Source organism: Ochotona princeps, chromosome 4, assembly GCF_030435755.1.
Source record: "Ochotona princeps isolate mOchPri1 chromosome 4, mOchPri1.hap1, whole genome shotgun sequence".
NCBI lineage: Eukaryota > Metazoa > Chordata > Mammalia > Lagomorpha > Ochotonidae > Ochotona > Ochotona princeps.
The window spans coordinates 45,975,235-45,996,729 of record NC_080835.1 but is presented as its reverse complement, the minus strand read 5'-3'; the positions used below and the strand labels follow the sequence as shown (position 1 = coordinate 45,996,729).

The following is a 21,495-nucleotide window of genomic DNA, read 5'->3' as shown; positions in this document are numbered from 1 at the left end:
GTTTACTTCCCAAGTGGCCACAATGACCGAAGCTGAGTCTCCCATGCAGTTGCAGTCCCAAGGCGTTGGGCCGTCCTCGACTGCTTTCCCAGGTCACAGGCAGGGAACTGGATGGGAAGTGGAGCAGCCGGAACATGAACTTGAGCCATTATGGGATCCTGGCACTTGTAAGGGGAGGATTGACCAATTGAGCGTCCCCACCCTATCCCACCCCCACCCTGGGATCATTTCTGTGTTCATCTCTTGCCTTAGGGACTCCCAAAGCAAGCAGATGATAACAAACAGACACCAGGCCTGCCTAACATACCAACCTGCTGTGCAGTCAGCCCCTGTGATCACCCAGAGACCAGCCTGGGTCATGTGTACCGGGACAACCGTTTTTAGTTCCCGTGTCGCTTAGGACCCAATGCGTCTAACTTAGTCTCCATGTGTGCATCAAACACAAATGGTCTGTAAAAAAGCATCTACTGTTTGGTCCCCACCTAGGCCATCTCAGTAGGGGCTCAGGTGCATGTCATTTGGATTATCAGATGGCTCTGCACTGCATTTTCATTTATTGGGTTGGTTTGTCTTATCCAGAAAATCTAGGCAGTTTTAACTAGAGGATTTTCTGGTTATTCCATCCCAGGAACAGAATTCCTGTATTGAAATCTTAACTCCCTCCGAACACTGGAAATCCTTGTCACCCCCAGCTTGCTCTCTAGATCATCTAATTCCACAGCTGTAAGCTTCCTCTCGTGCCTGTGGCTCCTTCATTCCTTCCAGCTCAAGAAACTCTGCTCAGGTCTGGACCTGCATATCCCACTGACTGTCTGATACTCGCCCTTGGTCAAGCCACACACAATGCAAGCAAGAATCGGGACTTTAACAAGTGGTCAATTCCTGTCCAGAGGTCCTTCACGACCAGTCTTTCCTAGCTAAGGAAATGACATATCACTGAACCAGTTGTTCATGCCGGAAACTGAAAGTCGTCCTTGACTGCTGTCAGTGACCCTTGGATTCGATCCTTAGGAAACCCTAGTGATTGGCATTCAGAGAGACACATCTTTTTATTTATTTTTATTGGAAAGTCAGATATACAAAGAGGAGGAAAGAGAGAGGAAGATCCTCCATCTGCTGACCCACTCTCCAAGTGGCTGCAACAGCTGGAGCTGAGCCGATCTGAAGCCAGGAGCCCGAAGCCTTTTCCAGGTCTCCCACATGGGTGCAGGAACCCAAAGCTTTGGGCTGTCCTCAACTGCTCTCCCAAGCTACAGGCAGGGAGCTGGATGGGAAGCAGAGCTGCAGGATCACAAACCAGCACCCAAATGGGATCCTGGCACATATGGGATCCTGGCATGTGCAAGGCAAGGACCTTAGCCGCTAGGATACCACACCAGGCCCAGAGAGACACATCTTAAATCATCCTCTTCTCTCGAACTCATCTACCTGATGTTTATTTAGATGTTGACTACCTGACACTTGGACAAGAGTGAATTTGTAAGTGATCCATTCACATCTTCGTAGATATTTCCCAAGCCACTTTCTACTACATAGTCAAGGCAATTTTTTCAAACCACAAAATCAGTCTCTTTCATTTTTTTTTTAGTTGGCACATCCATATCACTTAAAGCATTGCAGTCACTTTGAACCTAAATTTTTAAAAATTTTTTTAACAATGTATTTTATTTTTATTGCAAAGTCAGATATACAGAGAGGAGGAGAAACAGAGAGAAAGATCTTCTGTCCAATGATTCACTCCCCAAGTGACTGCAATGGCCGGTGCTGCGCTGATCCGAAGCCAGGAACCTGGAACCTCTTTCCAGGTCTCCCATGCGGGTGCAGGGTCCCAAGGCTCTGGGCTGTCCTCGACTGCCTTCCCAGGCCACAAGCAGGGAGCTGGATGGGAAGTGGAGCTGCCGGGATTAGAACCAGGGTCCATATGGGATCCCGGGGCATTCAAGGTGAGGACTTTAGCTGCTAGACCACAGCGCTGGGCCCAAGAACCTAAAATTAAGTCCCAAATCCTTAACATTGTTCTGTGTTGAAAGATACCTTCAAAAGCGTTTAGAATAATAGTTTGCTTACAAAAACACTTGCATAAGTTCAGGCTTCAGAAGAACTAGTTCAGGCCCAGCACAGTGGCTCAGTGGCTAAGTCCTCGCCTTGCATGCGCCAGGATCCTGTAAGGATCCAGTTCATGTCCTGGCTGCTCCACTTCCCATCCAGCTCCATGCCTGTGGCCTGGGAAAGCAGTCAATGATGACCCAAAGCCTTGGGACCCTGTACCCTCGTGGGAGACCCGGAAGAGGCTCCTGGCTCCTGGCTTCGGGTCGGCTCAGCTCCAGCCATTGCAGTGATTTGGGAGTGAACCAGCAGATGGAAGACCTCTCTGTCTCTCCTTCTCTTTGTAGATCTGTCTTTCCAATAAAAAGTAAATAAATCTTTAATGAGAAGAAGGATGACTAGTTCACCAAATGCATGCAATCAGGGTTCCAATGCCTACTGTCCGTTGAATGGTTCAGAGTGGGAAAAGAACAGTTTTCCCACAGAGTTGCCACCTGCTCCCAAACCATTTTCCATTTTCACACTTGAATCTTACAAAATCAGCAATTGAACTGCTTTTGTTAGTGCCCATAGCATATGGGAAATGCTGGAGGTGCCATTCACATGGGAGACTAGAGTATAGCACTGTCTTTTCACATTTCAAGCACAAAACATTCTGTTGGCTAACAGTGGCAAGTGATCTGTACTGGAGGCAGGACCAGCTGTCAGTTTTGCTTTCCGTGAGTAAAGCCCAGTATGATGCATGTACTTGGCACATCTTCAGCTTCGTCCTTCATTTTTTTGTGTTCCAGCCACACAGCCTTCTTCTCCAGCATATTCTCCACTCTGCCTGGTACACACTCCCCTCTGTTCTTTGCCTCTCCAAAGCTACAACTTTCACGTATTTCCCAAACTCTGATCTAATCTAGAGCAATCAAGATGCTCTGCATAAGGACACCTGTACCACAGAGGACAGAGGACAGAACAAGTTGATCAACTACCTCAGCCAAGTGCTGGGAGGGAATATCCGGGCAAATGGAGTCTCTAGGGTGGATTAAATCAACCAGTGGATTCTGGAGAGAATTCATCGTGATTGGAGTAGCAAGATTGGCAGTAATACAGAACTGTTGAACTATCAAAACCTCTTGAACAGGACCCTTACAGCATACCCCACATGGGGGACCCCAGGGTGGTACTGGGAGACTGTCCATCTCAGGGAACAGAGGCGTTTTGGGAGGCTGGGTGTAACGTCTCCCCTCATCTCCCCCTCCCCTCAGATACAAGGAGGAAAAAAAGAGAATGTGGAGATAATGGGCTCACCTACCTTCCTGCTGCCCTTGACCCCAATCACCCTAATTAACTATGTAAAAATAATCATAAATAAATAAATAAGCATTTGTTTAAATGTTCGTCTCTAGCACTTAGGATACCTTTGATTGCTGGTAACTTTAAGTCAAGCATATGGACAGGGTCTTCAATACTAGTGAGGTTTTTGGGTGTGGAGTATAACATTCACCATTAAGTGTACTTTTGTTTAATCCCTACATCCCAAGTTTTCACTACTGTGAATATTTTTTCTTTTCAAAAATATTTATTTATTTTTATTGGAAAGATTTACAGAGAGAAGAAGAGAGAGAGAGAAAGATCTCCCATCTGCTGGTTCACTCCCTAAATGGCCACAGCAGCCAGAGCTGAGTCAATCTGAAGCCAGGAATCAGGAGTTTCTTCTGGGTCTCTCACATGGGTGGAGAAGCCCAAGGCCCTCTGACAGGTTTTGTATGATGGGTTGTGACATCCAAAAATCTATCTCACCCTTTCAATGATTTTTTGTTTGTTTGTTTCATCATGAGCAGGCTGGACAGGATTATTATCTGCCCAACAACAGGTTTGGGAACCACGCCCCTAAATCTCTTCCCACCTTAGTCGCCATATCAGACTACATGTTACCTTCCAGCTTCTCTAACTAATGAAACACAGGGGGCAGGGACTCGTGGGTTGCAGGGATCGAAAGAACTAATTGCTTGAAAATTTTGACCTGCTTGTACCAACTGGTCACCACTCTCAAGACCTGGAGTAAGAGGATGTAGCTTTCTGATTCTTTCAGATTTCAGAATCCATCCATTAGAGGATAGGTGGTCTCAGGTGGGCTTATTTCCCACAGGCTGCAGGGTCCCAGAATCCTGCGGGCAGCTCAGCTCTTTCTGAATACTGATCACTTCAAATACAGTACCGTTCTTGAAATAAAATTACTATGTAGTTCTAGAAAATCCCTTCACAAGGGTCATATTTGGTCCAGGTCAAAGCCAGCAACTCCATCCGAGGCTTTAATGTAGTCGGCAGAGGCTCAAGTATTTAGGCCATCTTCTGTTGCTTTCCCAGGTGCGTTTTCAGGGAGCTGAATGGGAAGAAAAACAACCAGGATTTGAATCATAGCTCATATGGGATGCTCATGTCACAAGCTGTGGCTTAACTTGCTGAGTCACGACACCAGACCCCGTGTATGCAATCTTCTGTTCAGTTGAACATTTAGTTAAAAGTACTTTTGCAGTGAAGCTTATGCTGTGTTCACAATGAATTTCAAAATGTTTTCAAATGACTTACTGTTCATTTACTGTATGTCTCAAATCTGTAAAAACATTTTAATCTCAGTTATTTTAAATGGTATATTTATTGTTCTGTTTAAGTTTATAAATGTCCATTATATAGTGCAATGGCAAATAATGGATTAATGCTTGCCTCATAGACCTTAAAGTATATCCAACTAAATTTCCTGGAAATACTGTGCTTTACTATTCAGTACAGTATTCACTAACCACCTTGGGCTTTTGAGCACTTGAAACGGCTGATCCAGGGGGCAGGAGCCCTGACAAGGCTGGTTAAGTTTCTACCAGTGGTGCCGGCATCCCTTATACGCCCAGTTCTAGTTCTGGCTACTCCACCCTGAGCCAGCTCCTTGTTAATGTGCCAAAGAAAGTGGTAGGGGATTTTCCAAGCACCTGGGCCCCTGCATCCATGTGGGAGAACTGGAAGAAGCTCCTGGCTCTTGACATCAGAGCAACTAGCTCAGGCCATTGTGGCTATGCGGAAAGTGAGCCAGCAGACAAAAGATCTCTCCTTGTCTATTTCTCCTTCTCTCTCTGTACTGTTTCTCGAATAAAAAATAAATAAATAAAAATCTTCAAAAACAAACAAAAAGAAATGGCTCATCCAACTGAATTTTAAATTGTGATTCTTATTAATTAAACATTAGAAAAATGCAATTAGAAGATAAGTAGACTTTGAAGCAAAACTTTTCTGAAATCCAGGTGTTATTTTTTCCTAAGATACATTTGCCGGGCCCGGCGGTGTAGCCTAGCGGCTAAAGTCCTCGCCTTGAACGCCCCGGGATCCCACATGCGCGCCGGTTCTAATCCCGGCAGCTCCACTTCCCATCCAGCTCCCTGCTTGTGGCCTGGGAAAGCAGTCGAGGACGGCCCAAAGCCTTGGGACTGTGCACCCACGTGGGAGACCCGGAAAGAAGTTCCTGGTTCCTGGCTTCAGATCGGCACAGCACCGGCCGTTGCGCTCACTTGGAGAGTGAATCATCGGACGAAAGATCTTCCTCTCTGTCTCTCCTCCTCTCTGTGTATCTGACTTTGCAATAAAAATAAATAAATCTTTAAAAAAATTATCTCCAATTTTATTTTGAATGGTTATCTTAGATATGTGAGTAAATATGTGACCAAAATTCACTTCATCTCTTTTGCAATGTGGCTACTGAAAATTTTAAATTATACGTGATGTTAGCACGTTCATATTGGATAGGACCATTAAAATAGATAGTCAATAAATGGAAAGATAAAAGTAATACAATTTCTACTTAAAGCTTCTAGGAGATCTGGGAAGAAAAACTAGGAATGAATTGGTATTTCCTTAAGGGTCTGTGTGCAAAATGGCTGGAGCTGGCTGGAGCGGATGAGGAATGGGGTGACCAGGCTAGACGGCAGGTGGTGCAGCTGGTGGCATGAGCTGGGCCGACAAAGGGGATCTGTCCAGAGACACTTGGTGGGAAAGTGACGGCCGCACACTAACGTAATACTACTCCATTACTTAAAGGAAAAGCATAAATAAACCTCCCCTAATACAATTCCCTAATACAATCAGGACACAATGGTATGAGAGGAACAAATCCAGCACGCCTTCTTCATTTGCGTCCAAAAACTTAAAAAATACACGAATTCTGGCACGATTACAGTATCACTAGAACATTCTTTTGTAAAGTGGTCGTATGAGTCTTGTCAGACGCTGACTGAGGGGCTGTGAGGAGAATGGAACTGACTGGCAGGGGGCATCCATGCAGGGGCCCCGCCGGTGGGATCTCGGGGTCCCCGATTCCCAGTGGAATCTTGGGGTCCCCGCCGGTGGCTTCTCGGGGTCCCCGATTCCCTGTGGCTCTCGAGGTCCAAGCCGGTGAGATCTCGGGGTCTCCGGCGGCCACAGGCCAAGAGCCCAAACCCCGAAGGGCAGACACTCCGGAGCCCCAGGCGACCCCGCCTCGCTCCCGCCCTCTCGGGGGGAAGTACTTCCGGGCCGGGAGGCGGGCCCCGGAAGTGGCCGGCCGCCTCGGCTGCTGGCGGTGCAGCCGCTGACGGGAAGGAGAAAGCCGGGGCTGCGGGCGGCGCCGCAGGGCGGCAGTCGCGACCCGAGCGCGGCGGGCGCTCACCTCCGCACTCGCCTGAAGGACTAGTGGACGGACGGGCTGCGGCGGGGCGGGCCTGCAGCCTGCCTTGTGCTCTCACCATGTCGCGGGGCTCCATCGAGATTCCCCTCCGGGACACGGACGAGGTAGTGTCGAGCGTGGAGGAGGGGAGGGAGCGGGCGCCCGTGAACTTGGGGGGTCGTCCCCGCACCCCTCCCCGACCCACGCGCCGCCTCCGCCGTCGGCTGGGCTTGCTTTCCGCGGAGAGCGACCCCCGCGCGGCGGGGCCGGAGCCCCGAGGGAGCGCCCGGGCCGGCAGGGAGCGAACTGCTGCGAGTCGGGACGGCGTTCTCGCCTCCTCTCCCAGCTGGTCCCCGACACGGCTCCTCTGGGAACCCCGAGGAGAGAGGCCCCCCGAGTCCCCGTCACTGCATGTTCTTGGGTCTTTTTTTGGAGTTTTCACGCTTGTTGTGTTGTGTTCGAGATACGGTCAGCTTAGCGTGCAGTCGCAGGGCTGTGTAACTGCTGTCCGCAGTCCCAGAACCTTCTTGATTGTTTCTGTGCCCACAGTCAGCAGTGGTTGTGACACAGGGATGCTGTCTCTGTGATTCGTGTGTGTAAGGAGGTGTTCAGCTTCCCCAGGTGTCCGGGCTGTGGCCTCCCCGTTTTCCCGCGGGTTAACTGCTCTTTGCCTGTAGTACCTATTAAACAGGAGTTTTGTTCCGTTGCCCAGGACTCAGTGTTTTACAGTTTGAATGATGCGGGAAGATTTAGGGCCTGGCGCATTAGCCTAGTGGCTGGAGTCTTCACCTTGAACGCTCTGGGATCCCATATGGGCGCTGGTCCTAATCTCTGCACCCTGCTTCCCATCCAGCTCCCTGCTCATGGCCTGGGAAAGCAGTCGAGGCCGGACCCTGCACCAGCGTGGGAGACCTGGAAGAGGCTCCTGGCTCCTGGCTTCAGATTGGCTCAGCTCCAGCCGTTGCTGCGGCGGATGGAAGATCTTCCTCTCAATCTCCTCCTCTCTATATATCTGACTTTCCAATAAAAAATAAATAAAATCTTAAAAAAAAAAGATTTAGCATATTTGTCACATAGCCTGCAAACATTGACGGGAACTGGCCTGGAACCATTACTCTGTATATGCATATTGGTGTGTGTTCAGGACAGCAGGGATCACAAAAGAGGAAGTTAAAAAGGAAATCAGAGGTAAAGCCCGAGTTTTGTGTTGCAGGTCATTGAACTTGACTTCGATCAGTTACCGGAGGGAGATGAAGTTATCAGTATTTTGAAGCAGGAACACACACAGCTGCACATATGGATTGCCTTGGCGGTAAGTATTCACAAAACGCATCATCTGTGGGTCAGTTGCGGGGAAGGTGTGTGTTCTGTTTTCAGATACAGTACTGGCCAGCTTGGGTTTGTGATAGATTAATTAATCGTCCCACATGTAAAAGAAATTGATTCCATTATTTGTAGACAAGTAAGGCCCATTTCCTAAATGATGTGCTGATACTCAACTGGGAAATAAGGATTTGTTAGTACAAGCAAAACCCACCCTCAGTATCCAGTACTTAATTATTTAGTGGTGGTACAATGAAAACCGGTTATGAAGAAGAAACAAAATATCACAATGTAAACATTGCTGCCTAACAGTGTTCCCCAGAACAGTGGAAGATTTCACTACCATACATTAGTTCCAGGCTAAACCACACAGCCCTTTGCATTTTTTGTCCTGTTTGGTCACCTACATTTCATGAGTACCTCCCAGCACAGTCCCGTCGGGAAGACTAGGACTGTGTGTCCGGCCCTCCAGCACTGCTGCTGGGCCCTGTCAGCATTAGTCTCTGTTCCCAGCAGGCGGAGAAGGCATTGCACCGGTAACCATCCCGTCCACTGCAGAAGCAGCCCAGGAGGGCAGTGCAGCAGGTCTGCAGCTGGGCTGTGTGCATTGCTCAGGCCTGCTCAGTTTCTTCCTTTGATGTGGAGAGAAGAACAACTTTCAAGAACATACAGTGTCAGATTTTCCTGTCTCATGGAGACCAAGCTGTCACTTCTCATTTACAAAAAACTCAAAGTTTTTTAAAATGAAGAGAATTTGGGTTGTCTTTAATACGTATGCTAGTACATATGCCTTCTTGAACAGCACCAATAGGAAAATTGAGACATTGGAGGAATTGAGACTGGGATACTATTGGTTAAGAAGGTTGTTACAGGGGATAGGCTTTTGGGTTTAGGGGCTTTGGTTAAATCCCAGCTTGGCTGCTAAGACTTTAGACAACTGACTTGACTTTTGACCTGGGGATGTTTATGTACCTTCTTGCTGCGGTAGAGGTATGGTTCAGACAAAACTGTGTACTTGAAGTTCCTAAGTAGTACATAACCCCTAGTAGGTGGTTAATAAACAATAGATGTTGTTTTTTTCTTGTTTGTCATTGCAGCAGATATCTGGGAATGTCACTCAGCAAGCCAACATCACAGATAACTTTTGATAGATCTGGAACCAGAACCCAAGTTTTCTGTTTTGATATCTTTGTGGCTTTCTCTCTCAGTCTGTGCTTTGAAAATTTTAGCTTGAAATCAGCTATTGCTAGATAGAAAACAGATTAAAAACTTTTTTTATGTTCTTAATTTTTTAATAGCTGTAATAAAATCTAATTGACCTAAAATATACTGCATATATTTGAAGTCTACTGTCTTAGTCCGTTTTTGTTGCTACAAGTGAGTAATTTGTACAGGTTTGGGTCAGAGCTGTGGAGCAGCAGACAAAGCTGGTTAGACCCTCCTACTATGCTTCCTCTTGTGGAGTCTGAGAGGTTCATGCTCTGGCAGCTGTGGCTGGTGAGGTCCTTCTTGCTGATGGGGACCTGCCAGTATCCATGGTGGTGACAAGCATCACATGGCAGAGCAGCAAGCTTGCTAGCAAAGCCGCTACCATGCAGTGATGGGGTCTGTTTTCACGACTTTCATCTAGTCCTGGTTACCTCCCATCGGGCACATGTCCACATACAATTAACTCATTATTTAGGGATTAAGTTTGAACTAACCTAAGTCTTGAAGGGACGAGCAGCCAGACCCTAACGTGTACCACTTGGGTTAAGTTTGGACATGTGTATGTGCCTGTGAAGTCCGCACACTCGTGATGAGGAATGTATCCTTCACCCCTTAAAGATCCCATTGATGTCATTCCTCATTTTGTCAGTGCCAGGCAACAACTGATGTGCGATTTTGTCACAAAATATTAATGTCTTCTAGAGCTTTATAAATGGGATTATATAATGTGTAGTGTTTCGGCAGGAGGTGTGGAGGCAGTCCAGCTTCTTCGATTCAAAATAATTATCCTGAGATCTATCTATATTGTATCTTGTATCAATAATTCATCCCTTTTTTGGGTATTGTGAGTTAGCATGTTGAGCTACCACCTGTGACACTGGCAACGCATATGGGTACTAGCTCAAATCCCAGCTGCTCCACTTCCAATCCAGCTCCTGCTAATTGCACCTGGGAAAGCAGTGCAAAATGACCCAAATCCATGGGCACTTGCACCCAAGCGAGACTCCTGGATGGAGTTTCTGGCTGTTGGCTTGAGCCTGGCCCAGCACTGACCATTTAGGCCATTTAGGGAGGGAATCAGTGGATGGAAGATCTGTATCTCTAGCCCCTCTCTCTTTGTAATTCTACCTTCAAATAAATCAATCTTTAAAACTTTGAAAATCAGAAAAAAAATATCATTTTTTTATTGCAGAGTAGTGTCCATTGTATGGCTATGCCATAACTGTTTGTTTATTTATCTTTTGTATTGTTTCCACTTCATTGCTATTACCAATAAAGCTAACAACTTTTGTGTATGGCTTTTTCTATGGACACATGTTGTAGTGAATGTAATTTGATCCTCTACTTTATAGTTGGAATACTACAAGCAAGGAAAAACAGAAGAGTTCGTAAAGTTGTTGGAAGCAGCCCGTATAGATGGCAATTTGGACTACAGAGACCATGAGAAAGATCAGATGACTTGCTTAGACACACTGGCGGCCTACTATGTACAACAGGCTCGAAAAGAGAAGAACAAGGACAATAAGAAGGACCTTATCACACAGGCGACCTTGCTGTATACAATGGCTGACAAAATTATCATGTACGATCAAGTAAGTTTTTTCAAATTTCTTTGAATTTATGGAAGGAGAGCAAGATGCATGTGAAAGTTTGTTTTTTTTTTTAAGATAACATGATATAAATAAACAAAAACAAGGATGAAAGAAAAGAAGGGTTCATCATTAGATTAGGTTTTTCTTTAGTCCGTATACTATTGAAGTAATATTGGCAAATTTAGTATAAAACTTGCCCACATGTTGAGTCAGCAGTTCTAACGTCTACAGGAAAATTTTCAGAATATTTTTTAAAATCTGACTTCTCTGTCATTCTTGCTGGCACAGGAGACTTGCATTTCAGGGTAGTTTCTCATTTGGTAATTGAGAATTGTATTAGTGGTTTACACCCGTTAGAGTTGACAGAGAAGTTTGAATTAGGTTCTACCTCTTTTCTGTGTGGTAAGTTATGCTGGTTTTAGTTAAAAAAAATAAGTTAAAATGTACTTAAAATCTAAGATGATGCATTATTTTACAGAACCATTTGTTGGGAAGAGCCTGTTTCTGTCTCCTGGAAGGTGACAAAATGGACCAAGCTGATGCACAGTTTCATTTTGTGCTCAATCAATCTCCCAACAATATTCCAGCCCTTCTCGGTAAGCATTCTTTGGCAGCTACCTTCAGAATCAACTTTTTTGAAGCATATTCCTGGAAGAGATTTCTTTATTAAAAAAAAAAAAAAAGCTCTTTAGTAATTGAACAAGACAGTCAAGTAGAATGTCAACAAGTTACTGTAAAGTTTCAACAAATTATTTTTGAAATTGCCGAAGTAAGAACATATCAGTTAAGAATAATTTATTCACATCTAGAGGATCAGTGAGCATTTTATGTAGACAATGCCAGGTGATTTTAGTTATAACTTTATAATATTGAACATAAAGATGAAGGATTTTTATTTTGCTCATAAACTGACATAGCTTTATGGAAAATGAAAATGTAATGTAATACCGTGTTTACCAGTTTCAAGTATTTCTTGCTAAGAGATGTAGGAAATTTAAGTGAGTTATTGTGAAGTATAGTAGACTTGTGTTCTATAACTAGAGTATGTATTTTTAAAAACTATTACAGGTAAAGCCTGCATTTCTTTTAACAAAAAGGATTACAGAGGAGCTCTTGCTTATTATAAGAAGGCCTTGCGTACCAACCCAGGGTGTCCAGGTGAGATCTAAGTTCTGTATGACACAACTTTCCAGAATTTGGCAGTTACTTATGAAGTTAGTTATGAAAAAAGACCGTTGGATTGTTGAAATGATGGAATCATCCAGATTTTGTAGTTTTATGTTTGATTGAAAAGCTACAAAGTAAATCGTATCATAAATCTTTTTGCTGTATTCTGTTTTTCTTTGCAAAATCTCATTTATTCAGTAAGTTTTTGTTGTGTGCCAGCGATGTTCCATGTGCTGTTCTAGCTGGGAATGCAGCAGTAAATCAAGGAGACGTAAGTCTGTCCCCTCATGGAATTTACTTTGCAACAGGGCTAGTGCATGAGTCAAAGATTTCTTATGTAAGATATTGGCAAGGGCTAAGGAAAGGAACGTAGGATAATTGTGAGAAGTTTTGCAGATTTAGAGAGTGGCCAGGAAAATGCATTAGAAATGATAATATTTGAGTAGAGACTCAAAAAATTCAGAACCTCGTTGATTCATGGGAAATAGCATTCCCAGAATAAGCAAGCAGAGGAGGTTCAACCAAGGCCCTGAGAAAAGAATGTGCCTGGCAAGTGTGAGTAGTAAGAGGTCTCTGTGTCTGGGATGGAGAGGTTGAAATGAGGGAGAAAATTGATAGGAAATAAGATAAAAAATACCACAAGGGATTCATCATGTCCGGAGTCGTAGATTATTAGGAGGACTTGTGCTTTTACTCTGGAGGAGATAAAAAGTCTTCAGAGAGCCTGAGGCACAGAAGTAGTGTGATCTGACCCTTCTGGGTCGAGACTGGGTGGCATGTGGAGAGAGGGGCAAGGCCAGTGGGAAGTTTGTTGCAGTCCTGCAAGTCAGAGATTGTGGCTCACAGCAGGGTGGTGGTGATGGCAGTGATGTAAGTGGCCAGGTTCTCAATCTATTTTAAAGGGAGAACTGGTAGAATAGAAGTGATGTGTGAGACAACTAGAGGAGGAGTCAAAGGTTAAGTCCTGGGCCTAAGCAGTTTGAAGATGGAGATACATTTTACTGCATTTAGACAGGAAGAGTTTGAAATGCCTTTTTGACATACAAGTGATGAAATCCAAAAGGCAGCAGGCCTGGTCTAAAGTGATCGATTTGGAAGTCATCATCCTTGTGCATGATCTCTAAGACCAAAACGGTACATGAAGTCAACCAGAGTGATGTGGGTAGAAAAGTGGTCCAGGGACAGAGTCCTAGAGCGCTGTGACATTAAGGGGAGAACAGTGAGGCAGCAGCAAAGGAACTGAGGAGCAGCCAGAACTACAGGGAGAAAATGGGTAAGTGCAGAGCCCGCGAAGATGGAAAATGTTTCCAGAAGGACTGGATGACTGACAGTGACAAACTCTGCTGGTAGGCAGAGCCAAAGCTGATCAGTCATTGGATTTAGCAGTGTACACATGATTAATGACCTTAATCAAGGCAGTTTTACTGGCATAGTGAGATGAGAGCCTCTTTAGAGTAAATTCTAGAAAAATTTGAAGAAAAGGACTTGGGAAAAACAAATGTAGCTAGATCTCCCAAGGAATTTTGCTATCAAGAAAAAGAGAGATGCATTGGCAGCTGGGAAAGAAAATGGAATCATGATGGTGTTTTAAAAGGTGGTAGCAATTTGTGTGAATGAATATTATCCAAGAGAGAATTTCTTTACAATGCTACAAAAATAGGGCAGGATTATGGAAGCAGTGCCCCCCCCCCCCAGTAGAAGAGAGAGCATCAGTTGTTGAGTGGACAAGCTGGCCTCAGGAAAGAGCAGGTCTGTGTTTGTACAGGGCTTTGAAATGAGGTTACATGCATTGGCATAGCTCCAGAGGGCATGACAGTATGTGCATTTAGTCATTCACAGTATTTAAGGTCTTACTGGAACTTTTGTTCTCTGAGAAAATGAAGGTTTTGGTATAGCAAAGGTGTTGGAAGATAAGAAAAATAGTATTCCAGGTGCTCTGTGGTAGAAAATTATCCATCAGAGGGGGGAGGGCTTCTTCTAACCTCCAGGGAAGCCAAAGCTGTGGAAAGCCTGAGAATATTATACCAAGGTTAATTTTTTAATATAATTTTATAATTACCAAGGTTAATTTTGGAGATTTTGCAGCTCAAAAATGGAGAAAGTCTTAAGCATATTTGTAATTGGCTTGAATCCTAAAAATACTTTAGCATGAAAGCTTGATTTTTTTTTTTTTTTTTTTATTTAGCGGAAGTTCGTTTAGGAATGGGCCATTGCTTTGTGAAACTAAACAAACTAGAGAAAGCTCGTCTGGCATTCAGCAGAGCCCTGGAGCTCAATTCCAAATGTGTGGGAGCCTTGGTTGGGCTGGCTGTTCTGGAACTCAACAATAAAGAGGTATGTGGCTGAAAAAAAAAAAAAATCTAGTTCCTAACTGATCAGTTAGGCTGGCTATCTCTTATCTCAAGTTCTGAGAGCCACGTATATCTTAAAAATCAAGATTTCAGGTGCTAGTAAGAGAACATGCCTGTACTGTATGATATCAACACCCCCGTTACTAGGGCACTACCCCAAAGCAAACGTTCTGTGGCAAGAAGTGACTCTGCACGCTAAGAGTCTGGCCGGACAGCTGAGGGGAAGTTTTGCCACCAAATGAGTTTCCACCAAGATTCAAAATGAAAAACCTGGTTTTTTAGAGCTTATCCAAGTTTCAGATAAGGGATTATAGACCTGTGTGGATCAGTTTGCAAATAACACAACCCTTAAAATAAAGGTTTTTTTCTTGTTTATTAAACCAAACATCTAAGGCCTCAGATTTCCTCCCTTTAATGTATATTCCTTCTTCGTCGTTGTCTGTTTCTTCATACTCAGAAGATGGCTGCTGCATCTCAGCAAAGATGGAGGAAAGGGACAGGATAAAAGGCTATTTGAAAGACTCCCTCATAAATTGAGAAGGAAGCTCTCCGTCCTTTCCCTCATTAATTCTCTAAAGCAGGGTTTCCATGGTTTCTCAACCTCAATACCATTGGTACTTCGGGAATATGTAATGTCCCGTTGCGTGTGTGTGTGTGTGTGTGTGTGTGTGTGTGTGTGTGGAATTATCTTATCCAACATCTCTACCTTCTACCCAGTAAATGCCAGTAGCACTGCCTCCACCATTTTGTGGCAATCGAAAGTGGCTTTGCTCTCAGTTGAGAATCGGTGCCTTAGGCTGACTTGCTAGGTGGGGGAGTAGGTTATTGGAGCTGGTCACTTAAGGCTCACCTTCTGGGCTGGGGAAGGGAACTGTCCTCCTTGAAACCAGAAGAGCTCCAAAGGCTGCGCAGGCTGTTATCAGGGTAGAGGGACAACATGGCTATGGGGAAACCCACCACCATCTGCCATGCCAAGAAGACAGCTAGATCAGAAACACCAGAGATGGCTCTTGGAAGATGGAGACTGTCAAAGCAGCTGAGAGCTGTGCAAAATAGAAAAGAGAAGTTGGCAGGGTCATACAGCAGGTAAAGTGACTACATTGTGACACCAGCATCCCATTTGGAAGTCAGTTGCTGTCCTGGCTGCTCCACTTCCAATCCAGCTCCTTGTTGATATGCCTGGGAAAAGCATCAGAAAACTGGCCAAGTGTTTGGGTCCCTGCTACCCACATGGGAGACTTGGATGAAGTTCCTTGCTCCTGGCTTCCACTTGCCACATCCCTGGCCATTGTGACCATCCAGGGAATGAACCAGTAGATACAAAATACCTCCCTCTCTTTCTATGTAACTCTTTCAGATAAATATAACTTGTAAAAATAAGTAAGAAGAGGGAAAAAATAACAGAAACAAGAACAATATTAAAGATTAATGGAAGGAAGGTTCATCACAAGCGCAGTAAACATGCTTAAAAATCAGTTAAGGGCCAGGCACCATTTCCTAGTGGCTGAAGTCCTCACATTGAATGCTCCGGAATCCCATATGGGCACCGGTTCTAATCCCGGCAGTCCCACTTCCCGTTCAGCTCCCTGCTTGTGCCCTGGGAAAGCAGTTGAGGACGGCCAAAATTCTTGGGACCCTGCGCTCACGTGGGAGACCTGGAAGCTGGAAGAAGTTCCTGGCTCCTGGCTTTGGATAGGCATAGTACTGACCGTTGTGGTCACTTGGGGAGTGAATCATCGGATGGAAGATCTTCCTCTCTGTATCTCCTCCTCTCTGTATGTCTGACTTTGCAATAAAAAATAAATAAATCTTTGAAAAAAAATCATAGTTAAGACTGGCTGGACCCGGCGTGGTGGCCTAGCAGCTAAAGTCCTTGCCTTGAACTCGCCGAGATCCCAAATGGTCGCCGGTTCTAATCCACTTCCCACCCCGCTCCCTGCTTGTGGCCTGGGAAAGCAGTTGAGGACAACCCAAAGCCTTGGGACCTTGCACCCGTGTGGGAGGCCTGGAAAGAAGTTCCTGGTTCCCAGCTTCAGATCGGCGCAGTACCAGCCCGTTGCAGTCACTTGGGGAGTGAATCATTGGACGGAAGATCTTCCTCTCTGTCTCTCTTCCTCTCTGTATATCTGACTTTGTAATAAAAAACATAAAATCTTAAAAAAAAAAAAAAGACTGGCACCGGGGGAGGAGGGGTTAAAGTGCTGCCTGTGATGCTGGCATCCCATATGAACACCTTTGAGTTTCATGTACTCTACTTCTAATCCAGCTCCCTGGTAATGTGGCTGGGAAAGCAGTGGAAGATAGCTCAAGTTCTTGGGTTCCTGCCACCCATGGGGGAGACCCAGATGGAGCTCCAAGCTCCTGACTTCAGCCTGGCCCAGCACCAGCCATTGTGGTCATTTAGGGACCGAACCAGCAACTGGAGGTTATCTCTCTTCCTCTCCCACTGTCCCTTTCCCTTCTTCTCCTCTCTTTGTCTCTCTCTGTTCTTTCCCCGGTCCCCCATAACTCTGCCTTTGAAATACATTATGTAAATCTGTAAAAGCAAATTGTAGTTAAAAGTTAATTCAAGGGCAGGTATTATGACACAGTAGGTCAGCAGCCACTTGGGATGCAAGGATCCCATATTGGATTGCCAGTGCCCTTCCCAGCACCTGTGCTTCCTGTTAATGCTTTCTGGGACACTGCAAATGAATGACCAAGTGCTTGGGGACCTTGCTGTCCATGAAGGGATCCACACCTCTCCCAAGCTTCAGCTTAGCCCAGCTCTGGCTGTCGTAGGTATTTGGGGAGTGACACCTCTGTTACCTTGCTGTCACTCTATCATTGCCTTTCTCATAGATGAAAATAAGTTTTAAAAATTAATATGAAATATACATATCTAATGTCAGAGTACAGAGTTCTATACAGTGTGGGTGCTTCTATAGTTAAAACTAAATCCTAATAATTTTATATAACTACAATTTTAAATTTTCAACCCCTGGTAAAACAAGAGCTGTATTTTAGTTTCTGAATTTTAAGGTTATATTATCTTGTTTCTTGAGATTATAAAGAAAACTTTGGAAAAGTTCTAGTTAGGTAATGTTTTCACACATCTTGTTGCAATCTTATTTCTAGGCTGATTCCATCAAAAATGGTGTCCAGCTTCTTTCTAGAGCTTACACTATTGACCCTAGCAACCCTATGGTATTGAACCACTTGGCAAATCACTTTTTCTTCAAAAAGGTAAGATAAGTCATTTACTTTAAGCCCTGATTTTTTTACTTAGTGTATTACAGTTAAGACTGTGTCACTTAAAAGAAGTTTGAAAATATCAGAGTTTGGTTTGCCAAATTACATTGGGACAAGTATATTTGTCTATCCATTTTTATTGACTATCATGTACCCAACACTTATGAGGATGTGAAACAAGGGAGTCAGGGTTCCTATACTCAAAAGAATTCAGTTTCGTAGAAAACACAGGCATATAAACAAACGTTCAAAGTCTATATCCAGTTATAGAGAAATAAGGAAGTGATCAAGTGGCTAAGAAGGGTTTTCACCAGGGTGGAAAGTTTCTCGAGTTGTAGGTGTTTTGGTGTAGCTCACCAGGTGGTTGAGAGGGGAAAGGCAACAGACCTGGATAAGAGTGTTAGCGGTCTGGTTTAGAAGAGCATCACACCCGATGGGCAAGCCCTGGAGCAAAGCACAGGCACATGTGTCATAGGAGCATACGGATGTACTGACGAGGCAACTAGAAGTTCTTGACAGCTTTCTGTTGATTGTGATGAGTTTTTAAAGTTGCCACTCATTCTGTAGAAGCAATAGTACTTGAATTCCTTTAGACACTAAATCTAGGAGTCGTTGATGGGACTGAGGTTGTGGCACTGCAGCTTAAACTACCACTTGTACTGTGAGCATCTCATACTGGAGAGCTGGTTCAAGTCTGACCGTTCCACTTCCCATCTGGCTTCCTGCTAATGTTCGTGGAAAATTAAAAAACAAACAAGTAATGGGTCGTCTCTGCCACACATGTAGAAGATCTGGATGAAGTTCCTGGCTCCTGGGGTTAGGCTGGCCCAGCCCTAGCTGTTAGAGGCATTTGGGGAGTGAACCAGCAGATGGAAGATCACTCTGTCTGTTTCTCTGTCGCTCTGCCTTTCAAATAAATACATCTTTAAAAACAGACTCAGTTGACTGCGTTTTTATATAATATTCATGAAAATGTAATATACTGTATTGAAACCAAGTACTTAAATATGCTAAGAACTTTAAGCTAGTTAAATGGCAATTTAAATAAACATTACAGGGGCCAGCAATGCACTGGCATCTCATGGTGCCAGTTCGAGAGTCTGCTGCTCCACTTCCAATCTCTCTGTAATTCTGCCATCCAAATAAATAAATATTTTTTTAAGTTATAAAACTATATCAATTCTTTTAACAATTGCTATTATGGTTGTTATTTGTATACATCCTCTGCTTACTAAATACTAAGTGTATTCCATGTGTTTATTTAGGAAATCTTCATGGCAAGTTTATGAAATAGGTCACCTTACTACCATTTTATGGATGAGTGATATGAGGCAGAGTTAATAGTCTAAATTCGGACAGCTGCTAACCACTGTTTTACTCTGGCTGTAAAAACATCCTCCCTTCCGTTAGAACCTTTGACTAAGGCTTATGGGGTGTGTTATGGGACCAGTGGGCAGTGTGTAGGGGGAGATGGAATGGATCTTATAGGTGAATGAAGGGTGCTACTTAGATAAAACAGCTGCACAGACTTGACTTACGAGTTCTCCCGGCTGACTTTGTCTTCCTTGTTCAGGATTATAGTAAAGTCCAGCACCTGGCTCTACATGCATTCCATAACACAGAAGTGGAGGCTATGCAAGCGGAAAGTTGCTATCAGCTGGCTAGGTCATTCCACGTGCAGGTGAGAAACCATGATAACTCCCCGAAGCATCTGGGCCTGTTCTTTTATTTATGGTATTAACACTTTTGCTTTTTTTCTGTTTCTTAGGAAGATTATGACCAAGCTTTTCAGTACTACTATCAAGCCACACAGTTTGCCTCATCTTCTTTTGTGCTACCGTTTTTTGGTTTGGGACAAATGTATATTTATCGAGGTGACAAAGAAAATGCATCTCAGTGCTTTGAGAAAGTTTTGAAAGCTTATCCTAATAATTATGAAACTATGAAAATTCTTGGCTCTCTGTATGCTGCCTCAGAAGACCAAGAAAAAAGAGACATTGCCAAGGTAACATTTAAAAGATCTCAGCTGTTTTGTTAGCTGTAAACAGGAATAGCTTAATATATTAATATATGATAGATTAATAGTTTAGTAGTATATATAGTTCCTAATATTAACAATAACTATTAATATATAATAATTTAATAGTATATATGAAGAATACTTTTAGTCCTCATTTCTGGTTATTACCACTAGAGATAAAATAGGAGCACTGTTGTTAGGTAACAAGCACCTAACATACCAAGCAGGTTAAAGTAGCCACCATTTTTCACTTTGCCAGCCTTTTGGTGGACTGCGATCACTTAATGTTCTCTCTCCTTCCCAGGGCCATTTGAAGAAGGTCACAGAGCAGTATCCTGACGATGTGGAAGCATGGATTGAATTAGCACAGATCTTAGAACAGACTGACATACAGGTGTTTTGGTTATACTTTGTAACTCCTGCGTCATGCTTTTCTGTAATCCTGCTGTAATGTTTGTCTTTCATACTCACTCAATACCTCTCCTGTCCACTATGAAAATTCAGGGTGCCCTTTCAGCTTACGGAACAGCCACACGGATCCTTCAGGAGAAAGTACAGGCCGATGTCCCCCCAGAGATTCTGAATAACGTGGGGGCCCTCCATTTTCGACTTGGAAACCTGGGGGAGGCAAAGGTAGGAAAATGGAAATACTTTGTTCTAAACAGTTGGTGAAATTCTGTGTACATCTTTGTAGGATGTGTCGACCGGGTCTTTGAACAATGTGATTTTCCTTCCTTCTAGAAATATTTCCTGGCATCCCTGGATCGTGCGAAGGCAGAAGCTGAGCATGATGAGCACTATTACAACGCCATCTCCGTGACGACATCGTACAACCTAGCCAGGTTGTATGAGGCAATGTGTGAATTCCACGAAGCAGAAAAGCTCTATAAAAATATCTTACGAGAACATCCAAATTACGTTGACTGTAAGAATTTTAACTTGTCTTATGTAACACATTTCTTTAAATTCCTATAATTCATACCCATAATTTATAGCTGAACCCACTTGCACTATTCAGTGGCCAGACTGTGTTCAGCTGAGCCAGCTTCTTTTGGTTTTCAGTCTTTGAAATATTTGATCATAGATTCACCTTTTAACTGTTGACTTCATCTTAACGTCGGCAGTGCTTGTAATAGTGAACAAGGGAATTATTTTTCTGTGAAACAATCCTTATTGGAATGTTTCAATCTGAGTTGTTTGCAACCAAGACATTATAAAATGTGAAAAGTTTTAAAGTAATTATGGTTGACTGATTCATTTGAGAGAGTGGAACAGAGAGCCCTTGTACTTTCTTGTTTTGACTTGGTCACATCAGGAGCTATTAACTTGGCATCTGTCACACTGTTGTGGATATAGAAGTGATTTAAAATAAATCAGATTTTAATTGGTTGCCAAACTGAATTTCATTGACAGGATAGACAGCTGTTATTGATTTCTTGAAGAGAATGACCTTTTCTAAAGTTAAGTTTGTGTTGTATGCATAATTTTTTTTAAAGGGTTTATTTATTTTATTGGAAAGGCAGATGTACAGAGAGGAGGAGACACAGAGACGTAGATCTTCCATCCAATGATTCACTCCCCAAGTGGCTGCAGTGACCGGTGCTGTGCCGATCCGAAGCCAGGAGCCAGGAACTTCTTTCCAGGTCTCCCAGGCAGGTGCAGGGTCCTAGTGCTCTGCGCCATCCTTGACTGCTTTCCCAGGCCACAAGCAGGGAGCTGGATGGGAAGTGGAGCTGCCGGGATTAGAACCGGTGCTCATATGGGATCCCGGCGTGTTCAAGGCGAGGACTTTAGCCACTAGGCTACGGAGCCAGGCCCAGTATGCATAATTTTATAGGCGCATGGTTTCACTGTGCCTATAAGCTCTGTTTTTATTCA

General features: G+C 43.9%; 1 protein-coding gene across 1 annotated transcript in view; it reads left to right on the top strand.

The window, feature by feature from the left end:
• Positions 1-6,588: 6,588 nt before the first annotated feature.
• CTR9 (CTR9 homolog, Paf1/RNA polymerase II complex component) overlaps positions 6,589-21,495 on the top strand; it is a 28,783-nt gene continuing 13,876 nt past the window's right edge. The window contains exons 1-12 of the mRNA XM_004593786.3: positions 6,589-6,849; positions 7,938-8,036; positions 10,609-10,848; positions 11,327-11,444; positions 11,917-12,006; positions 14,201-14,349; positions 17,484-17,591; positions 19,171-19,278; positions 19,366-19,602; positions 19,922-20,011; positions 20,122-20,250; positions 20,359-20,542. Of these exons, the coding sequence (XP_004593843.1) occupies positions 6,805-6,849; positions 7,938-8,036; positions 10,609-10,848; positions 11,327-11,444; positions 11,917-12,006; positions 14,201-14,349; positions 17,484-17,591; positions 19,171-19,278; positions 19,366-19,602; positions 19,922-20,011; positions 20,122-20,250; positions 20,359-20,542 (1,597 nt within the window). The 5' untranslated portion in view covers positions 6,589-6,804. The remainder of the gene's footprint in view (positions 6,850-7,937; positions 8,037-10,608; positions 10,849-11,326; positions 11,445-11,916; positions 12,007-14,200; positions 14,350-17,483; positions 17,592-19,170; positions 19,279-19,365; positions 19,603-19,921; positions 20,012-20,121; positions 20,251-20,358; positions 20,543-21,495) is intronic.